General features: G+C 42.7%; 1 protein-coding gene across 2 annotated transcripts in view; it reads left to right on the top strand.

The window, feature by feature from the left end:
- Positions 1-3,769: 3,769 nt before the first annotated feature.
- The window catches only part of slc6a1a (solute carrier family 6 member 1a), a gene marked incomplete at both ends in the record, with an annotated part of 39,306 nt that continues 23,284 nt past the window's right edge, over positions 3,770-19,791 (top strand). For both annotated transcript variants that reach the window (XM_081386300.1, XM_081386299.1), the window contains 11 exons: positions 3,770-4,004; positions 4,129-4,260; positions 4,533-4,633; positions 4,755-4,864; positions 4,969-5,101; positions 5,352-5,486; positions 5,567-5,670; positions 6,029-6,153; positions 6,263-6,375; positions 6,897-7,028; positions 7,109-7,211. In XM_081386300.1, coding sequence (XP_081242426.1) covers positions 3,770-4,004; positions 4,129-4,260; positions 4,533-4,633; positions 4,755-4,864; positions 4,969-5,101; positions 5,352-5,486; positions 5,567-5,670; positions 6,029-6,153; positions 6,263-6,375; positions 6,897-7,028; positions 7,109-7,211 — 1,423 coding nt within the window. The remainder of the gene's footprint in view (positions 4,005-4,128; positions 4,261-4,532; positions 4,634-4,754; positions 4,865-4,968; positions 5,102-5,351; positions 5,487-5,566; positions 5,671-6,028; positions 6,154-6,262; positions 6,376-6,896; positions 7,029-7,108; positions 7,212-19,791) is intronic.

Below are 19,791 nucleotides of genomic sequence, written 5' to 3'. Positions count from 1 at the left end.
AAGCGCCGCTGGCCTCTCTGTGGGCACAGATTCCACTCATCAGCCTAATTCAAATGCGAGGCACGCAAGTGGCGGTTTTATGAAAAGATCCATGGTGACAGCAACATGCACAAAGAGGGAAGGATCATTTTCTCTTCAGATTTAGGATGCTTCCCTTGTGTTTTTACTCCACAAATCCGAATGCAGCAATTGTGCACGCATGCCATTTTATAACCAATCAGAATGATCTATCAGCAGTCAATTATTACCCCACCCCCCCCTCGCGCTTTTTTGCATTCAGCATTACTTTGCTTTGATGCATTACACTACAATCATGAATCAATATCATAGTCACAAATACAGCAATGCTTTTTTAAATGCATGCTAAATTTAAATGCATGCTATATCTCTGACAGAGTCGAGAGGAAAATGCCTTATTTTTGTAAATGTTTTTGGGAGGGGGGAGGGGGTGTGCAGAATTGGAGCTGACATCATCAGCACGTGTAAATTTGCCTTATGTAAAAAGCGAAAAAAAGGGAAGCCTGTCTCCTGAATGAGGACTGAGCTCAGAAACTTGTCCGAAGGCTTGAGCGCATTCTCTCTGGGGCTGGAGGACTGCACGGGCAGAGCCGTGCCTTTGAAGCACATAAACCCTTTACAACCATGAAGAGCATTTTCATACACTTTAGCCAGAGGCAGGTGGTTAGATTAAAAGGGTTTCAATGTGTTAGCTAAAGTACGCCTTTTGTCCAAACCTCTGTATGTAAAAAAAAAAAAAAAAAAAAAAAAGGTCTTGCGGTTTTGTGTCAAATTTGCTGTGTGGATCTTGTTTAGAATTTGCAGAGTAATTTGAGAGTTGAGACTCATTTCAGCCTTAACATATGCTACACTACTGAAGTACTGAAGGATTTCTATTCTTATGCTGTTGTTTGAAGTCCTGTAGTTAGAACTACAGAAGAGACATGCTAATGTTGCTGTCGTCTACAAGAAACACTGATTCAGACCTCCATGTAAACATGCGTCACTGGACAATTGCTGACAGCATTTGCTGCATGTCTGTTCCAGTAGCGGCTGTGTGGCAAAAGTCAGTTTCCATAGTGATTGCGGTGAATGCAGTAGATTAGTAGCACAGTGTAGTGAGGAGAGAGTGCAGACGTTGTGACGTGCTCGCTGTTACACTGTGCCCGTAGTGTTCTGTGCATGACGAACCCTTAAAAACAGAAGTCCGCATTTCAGTGATTCATTCAAAACGATCGATCTCTAATGTTAGCAAACACAGCATGTGTGGTTTGTGCGCATAGATATTTATTAACAATGAAGGGGGAAGTATTTCAATTTTTTGAAGAATAAATGATGAAGCTAATTAAATTCTGGCTTAAACATTTAGGCCTTTCTGTAACTCGAGTGCAATTTTGAAGCCAATTTTTTTTTTTTTTTTTCAAAAACAAAAAATTAAAGTTTACTATTTGCTAATGAAAGGAGACACAAAACCTGAAGATATCAATGGGAGCAAACCCCAGCAGAAACACCAATATAACAAGGAGGCTGAGACCATTTTGCTGTTGCCTAGCAACACTTGAACAAAATTTTAAAATGATTTCGATGCCCCATACTGCTTTGAGGGATGTATATTTTTATATAGCCCTCCTGAATGGTCTGCAGTGCTCACACAGAACCTGGTTCACTTAGATCCCACTGCACGTATAACCGACAATATATTGGTCAAGATTGGCAAACTCAGGTCAGAGACGCTAGAGGGATTGATCACTCTCTTACAGCCAATGGGATTTGCATATTTCATTAGAACAAATTCAAGCCCAAACAAATCAATTATCTCGTCTTTTTTTCTGCAATTGCGCAAACTATGAAGACTTCCTCAATTTACAGAATAACTAAATAATCCACTTAAGATGATCTATACACAAGTCTGATAAACAATAAATAGATATAATAGTTATTTTAGATCATACAATTTAAATGTATTTTTCGGTTTATAATTTACACAATATGAAAGTGTATTTGTCTTGTTATGCTTTGTGATGACATCCAAATGAACAGGATTTATTTATTTTTTTACAACAAAATGACTGAATACACCTGACTGCATTAGGTTACGTCACAGAAAGTCAAATCACGGGTCGACACAATGGTCAAATCAGGTAAAACCATTTTTTTCTTTTCAAAAACACACAACAACAGACTCCAAACTACAGTAAAGTTCATTTGAAATCATTATTTTGAAGACCCTTGACAGGCAGCACTAAGATGATGATCACATATATCTCTCTCTAAATGAGTCCGCCTGGGAATATCATGGGTGTCACCAGCAAGCCAAAAGTACTCAAGCATCCACAGCAGGTGCATAAATATGTCATGTTTTCTCAGCCCATAACCGAGGGGAGATGCAGCCAGATGGAGTGCAAATACTAAATTTCATGTAGTATCATTAGTAGGTTAGTTCACCCCTCATTGGTTCACCATCTGCTTCCAATTGAGTTCTCCAGTCTGAGCCAAGCTCCGAGAGAGGAGGTGAAATCTATACCACTCTGACCCAAATCCCACACTGAGTTCATTCACTTTTCATTAACCAGTGTTTACTGACGTTCACAATTCTGTCCTTTATGGCTTTAGAATAAATCAAAAAGCTAACTAAAAAGTAAGTACTTGACATATATTCTGGATGGAATGTTGAAAATGCTTACCACATATTTCTGGTCAAGACTGCGCTGTGTGCCAGGACATTTATGCGTCCGATAAAAGATAGCGTCCCAGGCTTTCTTCCTCTGATGTGTCCTTAGTTTCAGATGAGGAATGATATTTCCCTGCTCACCTGATGCCGTGTCAGTGGCTTCACCTGTTCTGCTCCTCATCTGCCATATTTATGATGATATATTTTGGCATGAAGTGGGCTGGGTTTGAGGATTGCAAATCTTCTTCAGAATGAGCAGTGAATGCATGAGTTCATTTGTACCTCGTGGCAGACCCAGATGTGTGTGAGCAAATTAACGAAACACGTATTTTGCATTAAATTCCAAAATGTTGGTAATATTCTACTGAGATCAGAATCATTTTCTTTGTGTACGATGTTAACATATGCACATAAAGGTAAAGACTTGCGTGCCTGACCTGAAAATGTGTGTGTGTGTATCCGTTGGGGGGTGTTGACTTTCACATGACATTGACGCTCTGTAAATGTTGAGTAGCTGCTGATCTCAGACAGGATTCAGCACCAGTGGCGTGTGGACAGCTCCCGCAGGACCGCTTTACATGGACACAACACTCGTCTCTGGAAGTTTACAACTCAGAGAGCAATCCACGGACACCTCGCTGCATGACACACGGACACACTGCCTTTGGAAAACAGTCACAATTCACTGTAAGTAGATGGAAATGATTTGAAAATGTTTCACTGATTTGAAAATGTTCAAGTGTGTGTTTATGTGCATGCATTTAAGGGGTATAGCAATAGTAAATACATCAACACATAGACGAAAAAACATAATTGAGAAGCTAGATCGTTCTATCGAAAAGATATATATTTGAATTGACTGTCATGAAAGACAGTTCTGTCTCAGAGACGGCAGGTCTCTTAGTGTTTGTGTGTGTGTGTGTGTGTGTGTGTGTGTCGCCTTCGAATTCAAACCGCGGACTGCGTTTGCAGGGAAAAGCAAAAAAAAAAAAAAAAAAAAACACTGATTTCGTGTGATTCGGTGTCTTCAGGTTAACCGAAACTGTGTCGATCTCGATCGGGGGTTCGTGTGGATCTCTACTGCTGTCTGAAATCAGAGACATGGCGACAAACAACACCAAAAACACCGATGGACAAGTTGTGACGGAACTCAACGAGATCACAACTAACGACAAACCCAAGTCAGAGGACGCCAAACCAGAGAAGAAGAAGAAAGACATTCCGATCAGAGAAACTTGGGGTGGGAAATTTGATTTTCTGCTGTCATGTGTGGGCTACGCCATCGGCCTGGGGAACGTGTGGAGATTTCCTTATCTGTGCGGAAAAAACGGCGGAGGTAAGAGACGCTTCTCCAAGAGTCTGAGTCTGAGATGTTGTGCCAGGGTGTATGTGTGTGTGTGCTTTGTGTTGCTGTGCACAGCCCCACTTGGTGCTTTCATGTATTTCTGTATTGATTCCAGGGGCTTTCTTGATTCCTTATTTTTTGACGCTATTTTTTGCGGGAGTTCCTCTGTTTTTCCTTGAATGCGCTCTTGGACAGTACACATCCATTGGCGGCCTTGGGGTTTGGAAACTAGCTCCAATGTTCAAAGGTATATCATTTCTATTCAGCGAAATACGAGCTGGTTTCTTGAAGTGTGTGAGACCTTCAGTAAATGCAGTAGATGTAAATGCATGGGTCATGTTTTGTAAGTTTGATATCTGTTGTTCTAAAGATGCTCGCAGATCTTCCAGTTTGAAAACAAATGATCTAATAAGGCATCTATAATGCTGGATAAAAGCCGTACTGTATATGCTGGCTTTGACCAGGTGGTTCACATTCTGCTTTGAATGTAAGTTATAACACAATCTGTCATAACTACAGGTGTTGGTCTTGCTGCCGCTGTTCTCTCATTCTGGCTGAACATTTACTACATTGTCATCATTGCCTGGGCCATTTACTACTTATACAACTCCTTTACCACTGTAAGCATTCCTCGCCACGTGTGCTTCCATATATACAGTATATATATATTGGCATGTTTAGGTAATTATTCTGGGGTATTTATTAAATAAAAAATGTAAAGCATTGTTCTGCTCTTTGTAGGAGCTTCCATGGAAAACTTGTAACAATCCATGGAACACAGACAGATGTTATACAAACTACAGCATAGTAGACACCACCAATCTCACCAGTGCTGTCATGGAGTTTTGGGAGTAAGATCTGATGAAAAAATGGATGTGCATGACCTTCTTTGACCTTTGTACATTCAATTGTCTTGTTGTCAAGTGTAATTGTGTTGCATGATGTGCTTATACAGACGCAATGTGCATCAAATGACCGATGGCTTAGAGAAACCTGGTGAAATTCGTGCTCCACTTGCAATAACACTGGCCATTGCCTGGGTCCTCGTGTACTTCTGTATCTGGAAAGGTGTTAGCTGGACTGGAAAGGTGAGATGTCTTTGTTGGTCTGTCTTCAGGGCTTCGGTCTGGAATTTGAGTGAGTTCGTAATAATTTCACTGCATTAATTGTAAAGCACACATGATTGCAATAAACTGTGGATCTATGAGTTTCTTGTCCCGTGAAAGCAATGCACAATATTTCCTGCAGCTTCTTTTTTTTTTTTTTACAAGCATTTACCTGTACATGCTGAACAAATACACGTTGGGAATATCTGATAAAGAAATCAATGTTTTGCAGGTCGTTTACTTCTCTGCCACCTACCCGTACTTCATGTTGTTCATTCTGTTCATCCGTGGAGTGTCCCTGCCTGGGGCTAAAGAGGGAATCTTGTTCTATATCACTCCTGACTTTGAGAAGCTGAAGGAGTCTGAGGTAATTTCACACGTTTAATCATTCAGACGAGATCCAACAGACCCAGTCTAGCCGATAAATAGCTTGATTTTCCATCTTAGGTTTGGCTGGATGCTGCAACACAGATTTTCTTCTCCTATGGTTTGGGTTTAGGATCCCTTATTGCTCTGGGCAGCTACAACCCTTTCAATAACAATGTGTACAGGTATGAATGACGCAGTGACATGATCTTTTTAATAACTTGACCCTGTTTCAGGCCCCTAAACTTTGATTTTACCTCGAGCATTTCTTTTCTGATGCTGTGAATAATGTTTGCTTGAAAATGTGAACAAGCCAGCCTTATAACTGTGACTGACTGTCTTCAGGGAATTTGAGTGAGTTTGTATGAATAGTGAGAATTAATGTCAAATTAAACAGTTGATTCTGGATTTGGCTATATGTCGTTTACATAATCCATCTTCTCCTTAAATGCCAAATTGATGTGCAGCTTCCAGGTCAGGTATGTTTTATAGATGCTTATAGCACATTTGAAGACAGAATCGTTTCCCCCTTTCTTTCTGCAGGGATTCTATCATTGTGTGCTGTATAAATTCCTTCACCAGTATGTTTGCTGGATTTGTGATTTTCTCTATTGTGGGCTTCATGGCACATGTCACAAAGAGACCAATAGCTGATGTAGCTGCATCCGGTAATCAATTTGACATAAAATTTTACAATATTTCACTTTGAAGTACTGTTAAAATCTAGACACTTCTTTCCGATAACTTAAATGCTTTATTTTTTCATGGCTTACACAGGTCCCGGTTTGGCATTTTTAGCTTATCCAGAAGCTGTGACGCAGTTGCCCGTCTCCCCGCTGTGGGCTATTCTCTTCTTCTCCATGCTGCTGATGCTGGGAATCGACAGTCAGGTGAGAATAGCACATATTCAAGCTCTGACCTAGAAACAGAAGTGAACGGGATCTGTTTGGTACTCCCGCATATCCGTGGCGGTGTCCCTGGTGGCCACACAAGGAAACATAAGGAGCATTAAAAGACTTAATTAGCCCTCAGCCCAATCGAATCTTTTGATGCTGATTTCTGCCTTTATGGCTTCAAGATTTTAAACTGATGTTCTTTATCCCTTAAGCTGGAGTTTTGGTATTGTTTAGTGGCAATGTTCAAATAAAACCAAACTGAATCCCAACCCTGTGGCATAAAAAAAAATCCAAAAAATTAGTCAATGAGTTGTGTTGGTTTTTATTGTCGTTAGTTTTTTTTGGGAAGTCATAAAAAAGCTACAATCGAATTGGATAAGCCATGATCAAAGTGTAATAGCTAATACACACACACCTGTGCTCATAGGTTTATTGAATGCAACAACAAAGAGCCATGAAAAAAGTTTGCCATATAAATGCAATATAACAACATCGTTGTTGACACTGTCCTGCAGTTCTGCACAGTGGAGGGCTTCATCACGGCTCTGGTGGACGAGTTCCCACGGGTGCTCAGGAAGAGGAGAGAGATTTTCATTGCATGTGTTTGCGTTGTGTCCTACGCCATCGGGCTGTCCAATATCACACAGGTAATCAGTCTTGGATATGATGAGGAGTGATTGCAGGCTACAGGGACTTAAATGACACGCTTGTGTTTTTCTTGTGTTAGGGTGGCCTCTATGTGTTTAAACTCTTCGACTATTACTCAGCCAGTGGGATGTGTCTGCTCTTCCTGGTGTTCTTTGAGTGCATCTCAATCTCCTGGTGCTATGGTGAGTCCTTTTCCGTCCTGTTACACTTTGTCTGTGTTTTGCATTGTGCTCAACCTTTGCACTGTACAGCATTATAAAGCTGGACACAAATGCTTTGGTCGTCAGTCATAAATAGTCATCAATAATTCTGTCACGACAAAAGTGAATCCAGTGGGACAGGATCACTCTGAACGCAAAATTACGGTACATCAACACCATTACTGTGACAAAAAATGCTTTTGTTTACATTTGCATATTGTATATTTTTGTTAATTGCGTGTTATGTGTGCAAATGTGTGTGTATGAAGTTTTATTTTACCATGACAATAAATCTTGAATTTTGAATAGACCAGCCAATTAATGTGTACAGTTGGTACTCAACCAGAAGAATACTTTTATTATTATTATTATTATTAAAATTTGCGGGTGTGCATTTGCTGCCTTTTATCGCTAAGAGGCGCTACAATCACAGACTTTGAAAAGTGTCAGTTTATTCTCTCTATCTCAATGAGAGCGACTGAGAGCTGGTAGCAGATCAATTCAAGTGAAACATTGTTGTCAAACGAATTCATAATCACAATACTGAAATTACAGTACAAATGTAGAACTGAAACAAATGTAGGCTTCTATTATTGCATCAAATTTAAAGGGCACCTATTATGCCTCTTTTCACAAGATGTAAAATAAGTCTCTGATGTCTCCAGAGTGTGTATGTGAAGTTTCAGCTCCAAATACCCAACAGATCATTTTTTACAGCATGTTTAAATTGTCATTTTTTGGGGCTCAGAAAAACACACCGTTTTAGTGTGTATCCCTTTACATGCAAATTAACAGCTGCTGCCGGCCCAGGGGGCGGAGCCTCACGAGCTCACGCTTCAGTCAGGACAATCTCATCTGATAACATCAGAACAGAAACTCTCAGTTGCGGTGTTCATTTCGACCCGGAGTCGGACAATAATGCCCACAGAGCCAGGGCTGGACTGGGACAAAAAATCGGCCTGGGCATTTTGGCCCAGACCGGCCCACTATATGATCATAAACACCACCCATCTTTGCACGCCCTTAATTATATGCATACCAACTCCTATTCATTAAAACCACTAATGCCATGTAATGAGTGAGTATAGGAACGATTGAGAGTTAAAGGGATACTTCAGGATTTAGCATAAGCTTTGTATTAGTAGAAAACCTGTAGTATTTTCGAATTACCATGCTTTCCACCCTCATATCCCCCTGAGACGAGAGATTTATGTATTTTTTGTCTGGAAAAAATCCTCCGATGACGCAAAAATCGTCATTTTGCGTCATCGGAGGATTCTCTGGCCAGAGGCTAAAGACTACAGCCAGTAGAAGGCGTTGTTCCACATGTTTTCAGCCCGCCTATAGGAGGTGGGATCTCACTCACAGAATGTACACAGTGTCAGCCGTCTTTCTTTGGAAGCTAAGCTAGCAGGCTCTTGTTCTGTGGAGAAAGCTGAATAGTAGGAGAAAGCTGAGTAGTAGGGGTTACCAACTACCATCCTCCTTTTCCCGGACTTGTCCGGCGGGCGAGATCGTTCAAAATGTACGGGATTCAGCTTTTGCTTTCTGCGGTCGCCATTCATTGTTTACATGCACACCTTTTGTTTCAATCTAACTGAATTCATTCCGATTGGTGAATCTGAATGTAGTGTTTACATGAACGCTAAACAAGTGATCGGTTGATGTGCGTTTTACCATTGCTAAGAAAATTCCCGCTCCTCCGTGAGAGATACAAGACCGGCGCGTCTCAGTAATGACGCCACCGGCCTCGTGCCGTTCTCCCGCGGCCGTCAGCCTCGTCCTGCTCGCCACAGTAAACATGATAACGTTCTCCCGCGGCCGTCAGCCTCGTCCTGCTCGCCACAGTAAACATGATGAATGGCGACTGTAGAACGCAAAAGCCGAATCCCGGACATTTTGGGCGATCTCTAAATCCCTGGCAAACTCATCACTTAGGCTAGCCTTGTTGTTTGTTTTCAACTGCGCTCCCTTACCGGTAGGCGTGGCCTCCTAAGGCAGCGAAGCAAGTGCATTCTGGGAGTTGTTGTCTTTCATCCACATAAGCCAAAAATACATTTTCTGGCTTTTCTCAGTCTAGAAAGCTCCAAATTAAAAAATTTCTTCACATTTCTTCTACTTAAATGACCTATTTTAAATACACATTCATCTTCCCAGAGGTGAAGTATCCCTTTAACAGATGAAATAAGTAAAACTTTGACATTTATTAATACAGTTGAACTATACTCTACAGTGATGAATCCTAAAACAAGCTATAAGCGGCTCTGGCATAGCAATACAAGTGTTTCTTACAGTATTTTTGTTAAAACTGTGGTGGGTGGACCTCGGTCCTTCTAGGGGGGTTCGGAGGCATGCCCCCCCGTGAGAAAATTTTGTGCATTTTAATGTTAAATTCATCAATCTGGTGCACTTTGAGAGTTCAAAATTAAAAGCTCCAACCCATATTCAGTGTGCAAATTAAACAAAGAAAAATTCAAATCTCTTTTAGTTACAGTGTCTATTTACATTACACCTACTACATAATAATAGTTATAATATTAATCCAATGACAGTAATAGCCATATTTTGTAAAACAAATGCACTAAAAAATAAAGGAAACTTTCATAATTAGTGTTGTACCAATTTCTATACTTGAAAGAGATAAGCACATGATCTTTTATTTTGACGCAAACTGCGTCAAGCTTTTATTTTGGCGGAAAACATGGTTTACAAACGCGTCTCGTTAAATTTCTAGTGAATTGCGGTAATCGTCAACTATGCAGATGTGGAAATAATCTGTAACTGGGTTATGGGTTCCTACACTCATGACATAGCAAGTGTTCAAGTGTTCAAGTGTTTTGAAAGTAGTTCTGCTTACCGCGGACTCTACACTTTTTCATCTCTCTCCTGATCCTCCTCACTATCCTCATCATCACAGGAGCTGATGAAGGTCAGAAAACATATATTTTGACACAGTTTCCAGTGTCTGCTTTAAGGGCCTGGTTCTATTTTTCCACGCTATTTCTCTGCACATTCCTTGCGTTTCTTCTCCATCTCGCTGACTAGTTTGACAGATACACACTGACACTGCTGCACGCTCGCTCACTCGTTTAAAGTTGTGATTGGGTCAGCCCAGTGTCAATCAAGAAAAGAGCCAATGGGCCGCTGATCTACATGTTTCATGGGCTGGTCTGTCAGAAAAAAAAACTAACACTGACTTTTTTTGACCAATGCATTACACCGGCACAAACCCAGCGCCGCCAATTAAGCAAAACAAAACAAAACGAATGGGTGTACAAATTTTACGGGCCGTAAAAAAAAAAAAAATAATAATAATAATAATAAAAAGTATGTATGAGTATGAGATGTATCGGCCCAAAAAGCACGTCGGCCCACCGGGAAAATGCCCGGTATGCCCAATGGCCAGTCCAGCCATGCACAGAGCCAGAGAATATATGCTGTATAGAGATAGAACAGGTATAGTTTAGTTTAATTATGGTTATTTGTCATCTGCTTTTATCCACTATTAATACAAGCCTGTTGTAGCAGACCCCGTCCGAATGATGACCAAAATATACTGACGAGTTCAGTGAAGTTGATTGTACATCACACAAAAGATGAAGCATTAGTTTTACTCTAGAGAATCACTGTAAGAGCTGAATAAACATAGTATAAGAAGTGCGCATTAAAGTCTTATACATAAACTCTCTCTCTCTCCCTTTCATTATCATCAACATACACAGTGAAGTACACAAAACACTCGTTACAACTAACAGTAAACAAATATATACACACCTTTTCAGTGGGTGCTAAATCAACTGGTAAACTGTATATCCACGACTGGATGAGCTGTCATAAAGTGCGCGCTCTCACTTTCATTTCTGCCGTGGTCAGTAACGTTAGGCCTGTCGCTCCGGAGACCGTAAGCTGGATCACGAGAGCAGTTGTACAGATCCATCCTCGAGTAACAACGAGAGTACAGATCCATCCTCGAGTAACAACGAGAGTAAATGAAGACTAATGTTCATTCTTACATCCAACAACAAAACACCTCAATCGCTTAGGAGACATTCTTGTCTACAGCTGGTCAAGCGTCGAACAATGGCGGACTCTGTGTCCAGCTCACTCAGGGCGGGTCTATGCTCAAACTCCAGTGTCAATCAACAGTCGTGGGCGGGGCCTGTGCAAAGTGACGTCACATTGCCCCGAATCTAAGAAAAGCTCATTCTGAGACAGTGCTTATGATTTATGGGGATTTTAAAAAAGCACTGGGTGGATTTTTATCATTATAGGATGGTTGTGTACACACACTGCCAACACACATTTATGTTCAAACACCATTTAAAAATGAATTTTGCATAATAGGTGCCCTTTAGGCAAAGTAAGCTAAACATTAACATTGTGTCCAATTTTTCTATAATTTAGAAAGGTTATGCATGTCAATAGGTTATGTGTCTTATACTTTGTGTTATTTTAATTGGTCAGTAGATTTATTAACTGAAACATAACAGTGAAATAAATTAAACTAAATGATCGTAAAATTAAAACATTGATCAGGACTTGCTAACCGATGTTAGTCGGCAGCATTTGTGTTTTAGCATTCTTTATTAAGAATAAAATAGGCTAATCAGGTTGTTATGATTAGCATTATTTTCTTTAATAAATAATGAAAACATTTCAACATAAAACCTTGCAATTGAAAAATATTAGGCTACATCAATGAGGCTTTGCATGACCATAAGACGTTAAGCTCATTCTCAGATAGTGTTCAGACGATAGCGCTGTGGTCAACGCAACAACATGCGTCTAGCGGAGCTTCTACCGTTCCAAGATCGAATCTCAGCTCTACCATATTTATAATTTTGTCTCTAGTTTAATATTTGTTAAAAATAAAAACTTTTGAAATGTTAATTTATTGATTAGAAACACTTTTCGGAGATTTGTTGTGTTTGATTTAATAGGCGTTTGGACGATATAACATTGTAGCCTACGTGCTGTTAACCGATGTTGGTCGACAGCGTTTATGTTTTACCGTTCTTGATGCTTAAATAGATAACTGTTTATTAAAGTCAAGCGTTTTTGTTTAATTATCAATGGCACATTACAACATAAATTTGCTACATTCCAGTTGAGCCGCTGCACAGACGACACAACTGATGAAGGAAGATTATCAGCCGATCGCACCAGAAATGAAGATGAAGCTCGTCTTTAATCTGCTAAATTATTGTTTTGTAAATCATTCACGAAATTGAGATGACTGACAGTGATACCTGGCCATTGCAACGGAAGATTTTTTTTTTCAAAACAGATCCATTACATACACATAACAATACATTGAACAAATCAAAAAAAAAAAAATGAAAAAAAATTTCATTTTACCCTGAAATTTAAACATTTCAGGGTAAAAACACATCATACAGCTGATAATACTGTATGTCACAAGGTGTCATCCACACAAATCACGAAAGAAAAACTGTAACAAATTATTTACCTTTTATTGCTTCAAAGACACAGAATGCCTAGTTGAATTCACCTTACAGTAAAATGAGGTTGATCGTGAATTAAAGAGCTCTGTGTCTGCTGATAACTCACATTCTTTCATCAACAGTTCATGTTTAGATAATGCCAGATTGTTGACAATCATACACACTGCTCAAACATTCGAATACTCTACAAAACCAGTTGAAACAACTGTATTGAACTCTTCAGTTGAAATTTTGTGTGAAAAAACTTTAAATACAATAAATAAAGCTACAATATATAGGCTATAATTTAATAAGATATAGTATATAATTTTGCCTTTGCCTGCTCATCAGACTGGCTATCCGGTCAAAATAATTCAGCAGAAGCTGGGATGTTTAGACCAGAAGGAAATCCTCGTCCCCCCCTGGCAAATCGCACCTTGCTTACAACCATGCTTTTAAAACCTCTTTCTGTAGCCTATAGGGAACCCCAAATATATATATATATATATATAACAGAAATGCTTTTGAAATTACGATTGGAATTATTATACAGATCTAAATTCAGTCATTCTGTTGGATAATAATTGTTCCTTAGTGTAAAATGGAAATGCATGCTAATTTTATTATATATATATATATATATATATATATATATATATATATATATATATATATATATACTGTATATACAGGTGCTGGTCATAAAATTAGAATATCATCAAAAAGTTGATTTACTTCAAGAATTCAACTTAACAGGTGAAACTAATATATTATATAGACTCATTACATGTCAAGTCAAGTCATCCTGATTTATATAGCGCTTTCAATCCCATCACATAGAGCCTCTTTCACCTAGCTATCATCATATAGAGACTGTGTCTGTTCCCTGAATTTTGAAATCCAAAAAACGTTTAAACCCATATAAGGTTAACAATGTAATTGATGTTCAACAAATAAAAAACAGCTATAATACAGATGAGAGCAAATGCTAAAGCTTGGGTTGCTGAATAGTCGATCGCTTACTTCAAAAGCACTCGTTGTTAATGATATGATTTCAGATAATAATCTAGATGTGCTGTGTTTGACAGAAACCTGGCTAAAACCAAACGATTACATTACTTTAAATGAGTCCACCCCGCAAGATTACTGTTATAAACATGAGCCTCGTCTGAAACGCAAAGGGGGAGGAGTTGCTGTAATTGATAGTAATATTTTCAAAACCACTAAGAAATCAAGTTTTAAATATAATTCTTTTGAAGTGTTAGTACTTAATGTAAAAATATATAGTATAAATAATAAATCACGTTTGAGATTTGTGTTGGCTACTGTATACAGGCCACCAGGGCACCATACAGACTTTATCAAAGAATTTGCGGACTTTCTATCAGAATTAATATTGACTGCAGATAAAGTACTAATTGTTGGTGATTTTAATATACACATCGATAATGAAAAAGATGCATTGGGATTGGCATTTAAAGACATTGTGAACTCTATTGGAGTTAGACAGCACGTGTCAGGACCAACTCATTGTCGTAATCATACTCTAGATCTAAATCAATGGCGTTGAAATTCTGCAGCAGAGCGATGACATCTCAGATCATTATCTAGTCTCGTGTAAACTTCATTTAGCCAAGGCTTCAAAGCCGACTCCGTGTTTCAAATATGTTAGACCTATCACTTCTGCCACTAAAGATTGCTTTATCAATAATCTTCCTGATCAGTTTCATCATCTCAGCATCCCAGATAGCTTAGAAGAACTCGATATTGCAACAGAAACTTTTAACTCTCTCTTTTCCAGCACTTTAGACACAGTTGCTCAGTTGCGCTTAAAGAAGATTAAAGAAAATAGTCCAACGCCGTGGTACAACGAGCACACTCGGGCCCTTAAGAGAGCAGCCAGAAAAATGGAGTGCAACTGGAAGAAAACAAAATTAGAGGTATTTCGCATTTCATGGAAGGAGAGCTCGATTACTTACAGAGAGGCCTTAAAAGCTGCTAGATCTGCTTATTTTTCAACCCTATTAGAAAAAAATAAACATAATCCTAGGGTTTTTTTTGAAACGGTGGCTAAACTAATGAAAAAGAAAGCTTCAAGCCCAGAAGTTTCCAATCAACACAGCAGTAATGACTTTATGAACTTCTTCACTTATAAGATTGATAACATCAGGGATAAAATTATAACTATGCAACTCTCTACTACAGTATCGCATCAGGCAGTGCATTGTAGTCTCCCTGAGGGAAAATTTGATTCGTTCGTTGTTATAGAAGAGGAAGAATTTACTAAACTCGTTAAATCATCTAAATCTACAACATGTATGTTAGACCCTATACCGACTAAGCTACTGAAAGAAATACTTCCAGAGGTCATAGATCCTCTTCTTAATATCATTAATTCACAACTGGCAATGGGTCGTGTCCGGAGAGGCAAACAGATCTATCTGAGCGGCTCTGAAGATTCCCCATATCAGCTGGACCACCTGGGGATGGAGTCGCCATTCTCCCGGAAGTGGCGGCTGTCGTGAAAGCTTGTCGGCCGCACGATTGAGCACACCAGGGATATGAATGGCTCGAAGCGACCTCAGATGCTTCTGACTCCAAAGGAGGAGATGGCAGGCGAGTCGCGACATACGACGGGAGCGTAGACCACCTTGATGATTGATGTACGCAACGGTCGCAGTGCTGTCCGTACGGACCAGTACGTGCTTGTGCCTGAGAAACCCCTTGAGGCAACACAAAGCTGGGCGTACTGCTTGCAACTCTAGGCAGTTGATGTGCCAATGCAGTTGGGGCCCCGTCCACAGACCCGAAACTGCATGCCCGTTGTACGTGGCCCCCCAGCCGTTGGCAGAGGCATCTGTGAAGACCACAGCATGCCTGGACACCTGGACTAGAGGCACTCCGGCCCGTAGAAACGCAGGGTCCAACCAAGGACTGAAGGTTTGGCGACAGTGCGGGGTGATGTTCACCCGGAACGTGCCGCTCTGCCACGCCCATCTCGGGACTCGATCGTGAAGCCAGCGCTGAAGCGGTCTCATATGCAGCAAGCCGAGCGGCATTACCGCGGCTGCGGCTGCCATATGCCCCAGGAGCCTCTGAAAAAGTTTCAGTGGGACCGCTGACCTGCCTTGAAAGGACTTGAGGCAGTTGAGCACTGACTGGACGACCGAGTCCAGCTCCATACCGAGATAAGAGATCCTCTGCACGGGGCAAAGTTTGCTCTTGTCCCAGTTGACCTGAAGTCCCAACCGACTGAGATGGTGAAGCACCATCGCACAACAGGTCTCGCGAGTGAGCTATTATAAGCCAGTCGTCGAGATAGTTGAGAATGCGAATGCCACGTTCTCTCATGGGAACAATGGCCGCCTCTGCGACTTTCGTGAAGACATGGGGCGACAGGGCCAGCCCGAAGGGTAGGGCCTTGTACTGATATGCCCGACCCTCGAACGCAAACCGAAGAAACGGTCTGTGACGAGGAAGAATCGAGACATGAAAGTACCCTTCAGGTCGATCGCTGCAAACCAATCCCGGGGACGGATGCATTCGAAGATGCGTTTCTGCGTAAGCATTTTGAACGGGAGCTTGTGAAGGGCCCGATTTAAAACTCGCAGGTCCAGGATTGGCCGTAAGCCACCACCTTTCTTGGGTACAATGAAGTAAGGGCTGTAGAACCCAGACCTCATCTCGGCTGGAGGGACCGGCTCGATCGCGTCCTTCGCCAGCAGGACGTCAATCTCTTTCCGCAAGACAGGGGCATCCTCTGACCACACACGGGTAAAGTGGACGCCCCTGAACCTGGGAGGCCGGTGAGCAAACTGAATTGCAAAGCCGAGCCGGATGGTACGGGTGAGCCACCGGGACGGCCTGGGAAGGCTAGCCAGGCTTCGAAGAACCGTACCAGTGAGCCGACCCGGACCACCGGCGTACCCGGGGTGGGGCAGCGAGGTGGAAGGCAGGGACTCGACTCCGGAGGCCCTGGGGCGGCCGGAAGTGGAGTCTGGGTGTGACATGCAACACCAACCTGCTTCCACGCGGGGGCAATCGACAGCCACGGAGGTGTTCGGCTGTTCGTTGCCCTGAGGTGAAGGAGGGAGGGGAAACAAGGAGCGACGCCCGAGGGGATCGAGTCCAAGTATCCGCACCTCCCTGCCCAGTGGGAGATGAGAGTGATGAGGCCGAGGCGGCATCACTGTCATCTGAGCACTGGAAAGAGGGGAATGAGAGCAGCGAGGCAATACTGCGGCGCGCACTGTCATCCTGGCCCTCTTGGACGGAGGAGACTGAGAGCGGCGAGGCAACTGAGCGTCGTCCTGAACTACCAGTCTCGACCGTGTATGACCCAGGGGAAATAGAAATTGCTCTTTTGTTGAAACTTTGGGTACCACTGGTCTGCTGGCCAGCGGCGGAAAAGAAACAAAAGGAAACCAAAGATTCTCCACCCGGCCCTCCTCCGGGGTAAGGAGTGGTGCAGAGGCACCCTCCCGAAGAGCACAGGTATGTCCCCTGGGTCGCCTGTCTCAGGGTCTCTTCCCTCTCCTCTTGTCTGGAGGTTTAGAGGCGCTGGGAGCAGGCTGGGCAGCTCTCTTGCGGCTTAGGTGAAGGCTGCTGCCTAGGCTGAGCAGGGGTGGAGGCGGCAGGAGGAGGGCGCCCTCAGCGACGAGCAGCCGGAGGCGGAGCCGGTGAAGACTGGGCAGCAGCAACCCTTTTCCGTGTTTGATCACCTCCGACTGCTTCTGGGTGGCGGAGAACTGTTGGGCGTAATCCTCCACCGCATCGCAGAAGAGCCCACCTTGGGATATGGGGGAGTTCAGGAGCTTACTCTTGTCGAATCCTTCATATCAGCCAAGGTGAGCCACAGGTGTCGTTCCTGGACCACAAGAGTGGACATCGCCCGACCCAGGGAACGTGCGGTGACTTTCGTCGCCCGTAGGGCAAGGTCCGTCGCCGTACGCAGCTCTTGCAGCACCCCTGGATCAGTACCACTCTCCTGCATGTCACTGAGCGCCTTCGCCTGGTGAACCTGGAGAAGTGCCATGGCATGCAGGGCGGAAGCAGCTTCCCCACACGCACTATAAGCCTTTCCAGTCGGACCGGAAGAGAACCTACAGGCGCGGGAGGGGAGCGTGGGGTTACCCCGCCAGGTGGATGCGGTCTTGGGACACAGATGCATCGCCACAGACCGTTCCACTGGGGGGATACCCTTGTATCCCTTCAGTGCTCCGCCATCAAGAGTGGTGAGGGAGGAGGAGGGAGTCAGCCTGTGTCGGGCCACCAGAGGGGCCTTCCACGTCCTCGTCACCTCCTCATGCACCTCCGGAAAGAAAGGCACTGGAGCAGCGTGCTGAGAACCAGCACGGCCCGCGCCAAGATACCAATCGGCGAGCCGCGAGGGTTCGGGACGCGGTGGAGGATTCCACGCAAGCCTGACACTCGCGGCCGCCCGGGCAAGCAGAGCAGCCATTTCCGGGTCTGACTCGGGCAACACTACCACACCCGAAGGGGGCAGCCCAGCCGAATCGTCATCCCCAGAAGATGCCGCGATCGACATCTGGTCCTCCGGTGGAGCTCCAAAAGAAATAGCTGGAGTCACACGAGATGACCCAGCTGTCTCAATCGAAGACTCCGATGGCTGCGACACGGAGGATTGAGGGGCCCGTGGGGGTCTTTCACCCGGCGGGTTTTTCCTCACTGTAATCCAGTAAAGAACTGCAATAAAGCCAAAACAATCTCTGTTAAATTAAATTATACGCTTATCTCTGTAAAGCTGCTTTGAAACAATCCATCATTAGTGCTTTTGCTTTCCCTCTATCCTCAACTAAGGCCATTGGTAGGATTTCTCAGTGTTTGCCTCCTTTGCTGTCTGCTAGTTTGACATTTCAGGGAGGGGCCTATTTTTCCATGGATCTTCCTAGCATTTTTCCCATTAATCCAATCTGTCATTCATCAGCTGCCTGGGAAATTGTATTAGCTCCTCATCTTTGAGAGTAACGTGTCTGATATACAATGAAGCCTTTACAATTTTGAATCCAATTCAACCCTTTCTGTCCTAATCATGCATGCCCTCTTTACAACCACCCTATCACACATTTGTTTTTTGTTGGTTGAATGGCATTTCCATGTCTTTGCTCTTGATCAGAGGAACTCAAATTTAAATCTTTGTTGTCCATTCAACAATCTTCTACTGAGCTGAGGGTCCGCAGACTCCACAGGACTATATTACAGTCAATATTATATTACAACTATATTATATCTCAATATGATTTTCTCGTCTCGTTAAGTTCTTTTTTTTTTACTTCCATGTTTAATGGGTAATTTTGCTCAAAATACATTTGCTTTGATGATTTATAGTGGTGCTTATTGTTAGCACTCTTAACAATCGCCACCATCTCGGTGCAAATAAAGCACATGCTGTAGGTTTGGTGCTTCTTTTGGTAAGAATGTCTTCCAGTCTTTTGCGAATGCACAATTTTCCTTGTTAAGTCAAGTCAAGTCACCTTCATTTATATAGCGCTTTTAACAATATGAATTGTTTCAAAGCAGCTTTACAGTGATAATAGGAAATTACAGTAACAGAGATTGTTTTGGCTATACAGCAGCTCTAGAATAAAGTTATTGTCCAGCTAAAGTTAGTTTTGATCGATTGATTCACTTCCGTTGCGAAGATTATTAGTTATTAACTTAGGGGCCGCTAACAGAAATCGACACCGTTCTAACAGAAATCCCTTAACGCGCTCCGGCCCGCTCATCCGCACAAAACAGTGCCTGGTGGCTCGAGAACGCACTCCCTGTAATAGGTTCCAAGGTGCAAACAATTATCAGTTTTCTCTGCGCAAACCTACGCAACCTGTGCGCAAACACCGACGTCGCACACATACGCATCACGTGTTCAGTCCATAGGTATGCGCGTTTGAATATGTGTGCGCAGGCGTGTAGTCCTTCTTTACAAATCAACCCTCAACAAACTACTTGTCTGGCCGCGTCTGCGTAGCCACGTGGTGACTCAGTACAGATAAAACGACAACGCTTTATCTGTACAGAGGTAAAGGAAAGGGAAGGAAGCCTTCACAGGGGAGAGACTAGTTGACACTTCAGGACTGCGCTGTCGTCGTGTCCAGGCG

Source organism: Scardinius erythrophthalmus, assembly GCF_964197995.2.
Source record: "Scardinius erythrophthalmus genome assembly, chromosome: 15".
Lineage (NCBI taxonomy): Eukaryota > Metazoa > Chordata > Actinopteri > Cypriniformes > Leuciscidae > Scardinius > Scardinius erythrophthalmus.
The sequence above is the reverse complement of the archived record's forward strand: the minus strand, read 5'-3'. Positions and strand labels throughout refer to the sequence as shown.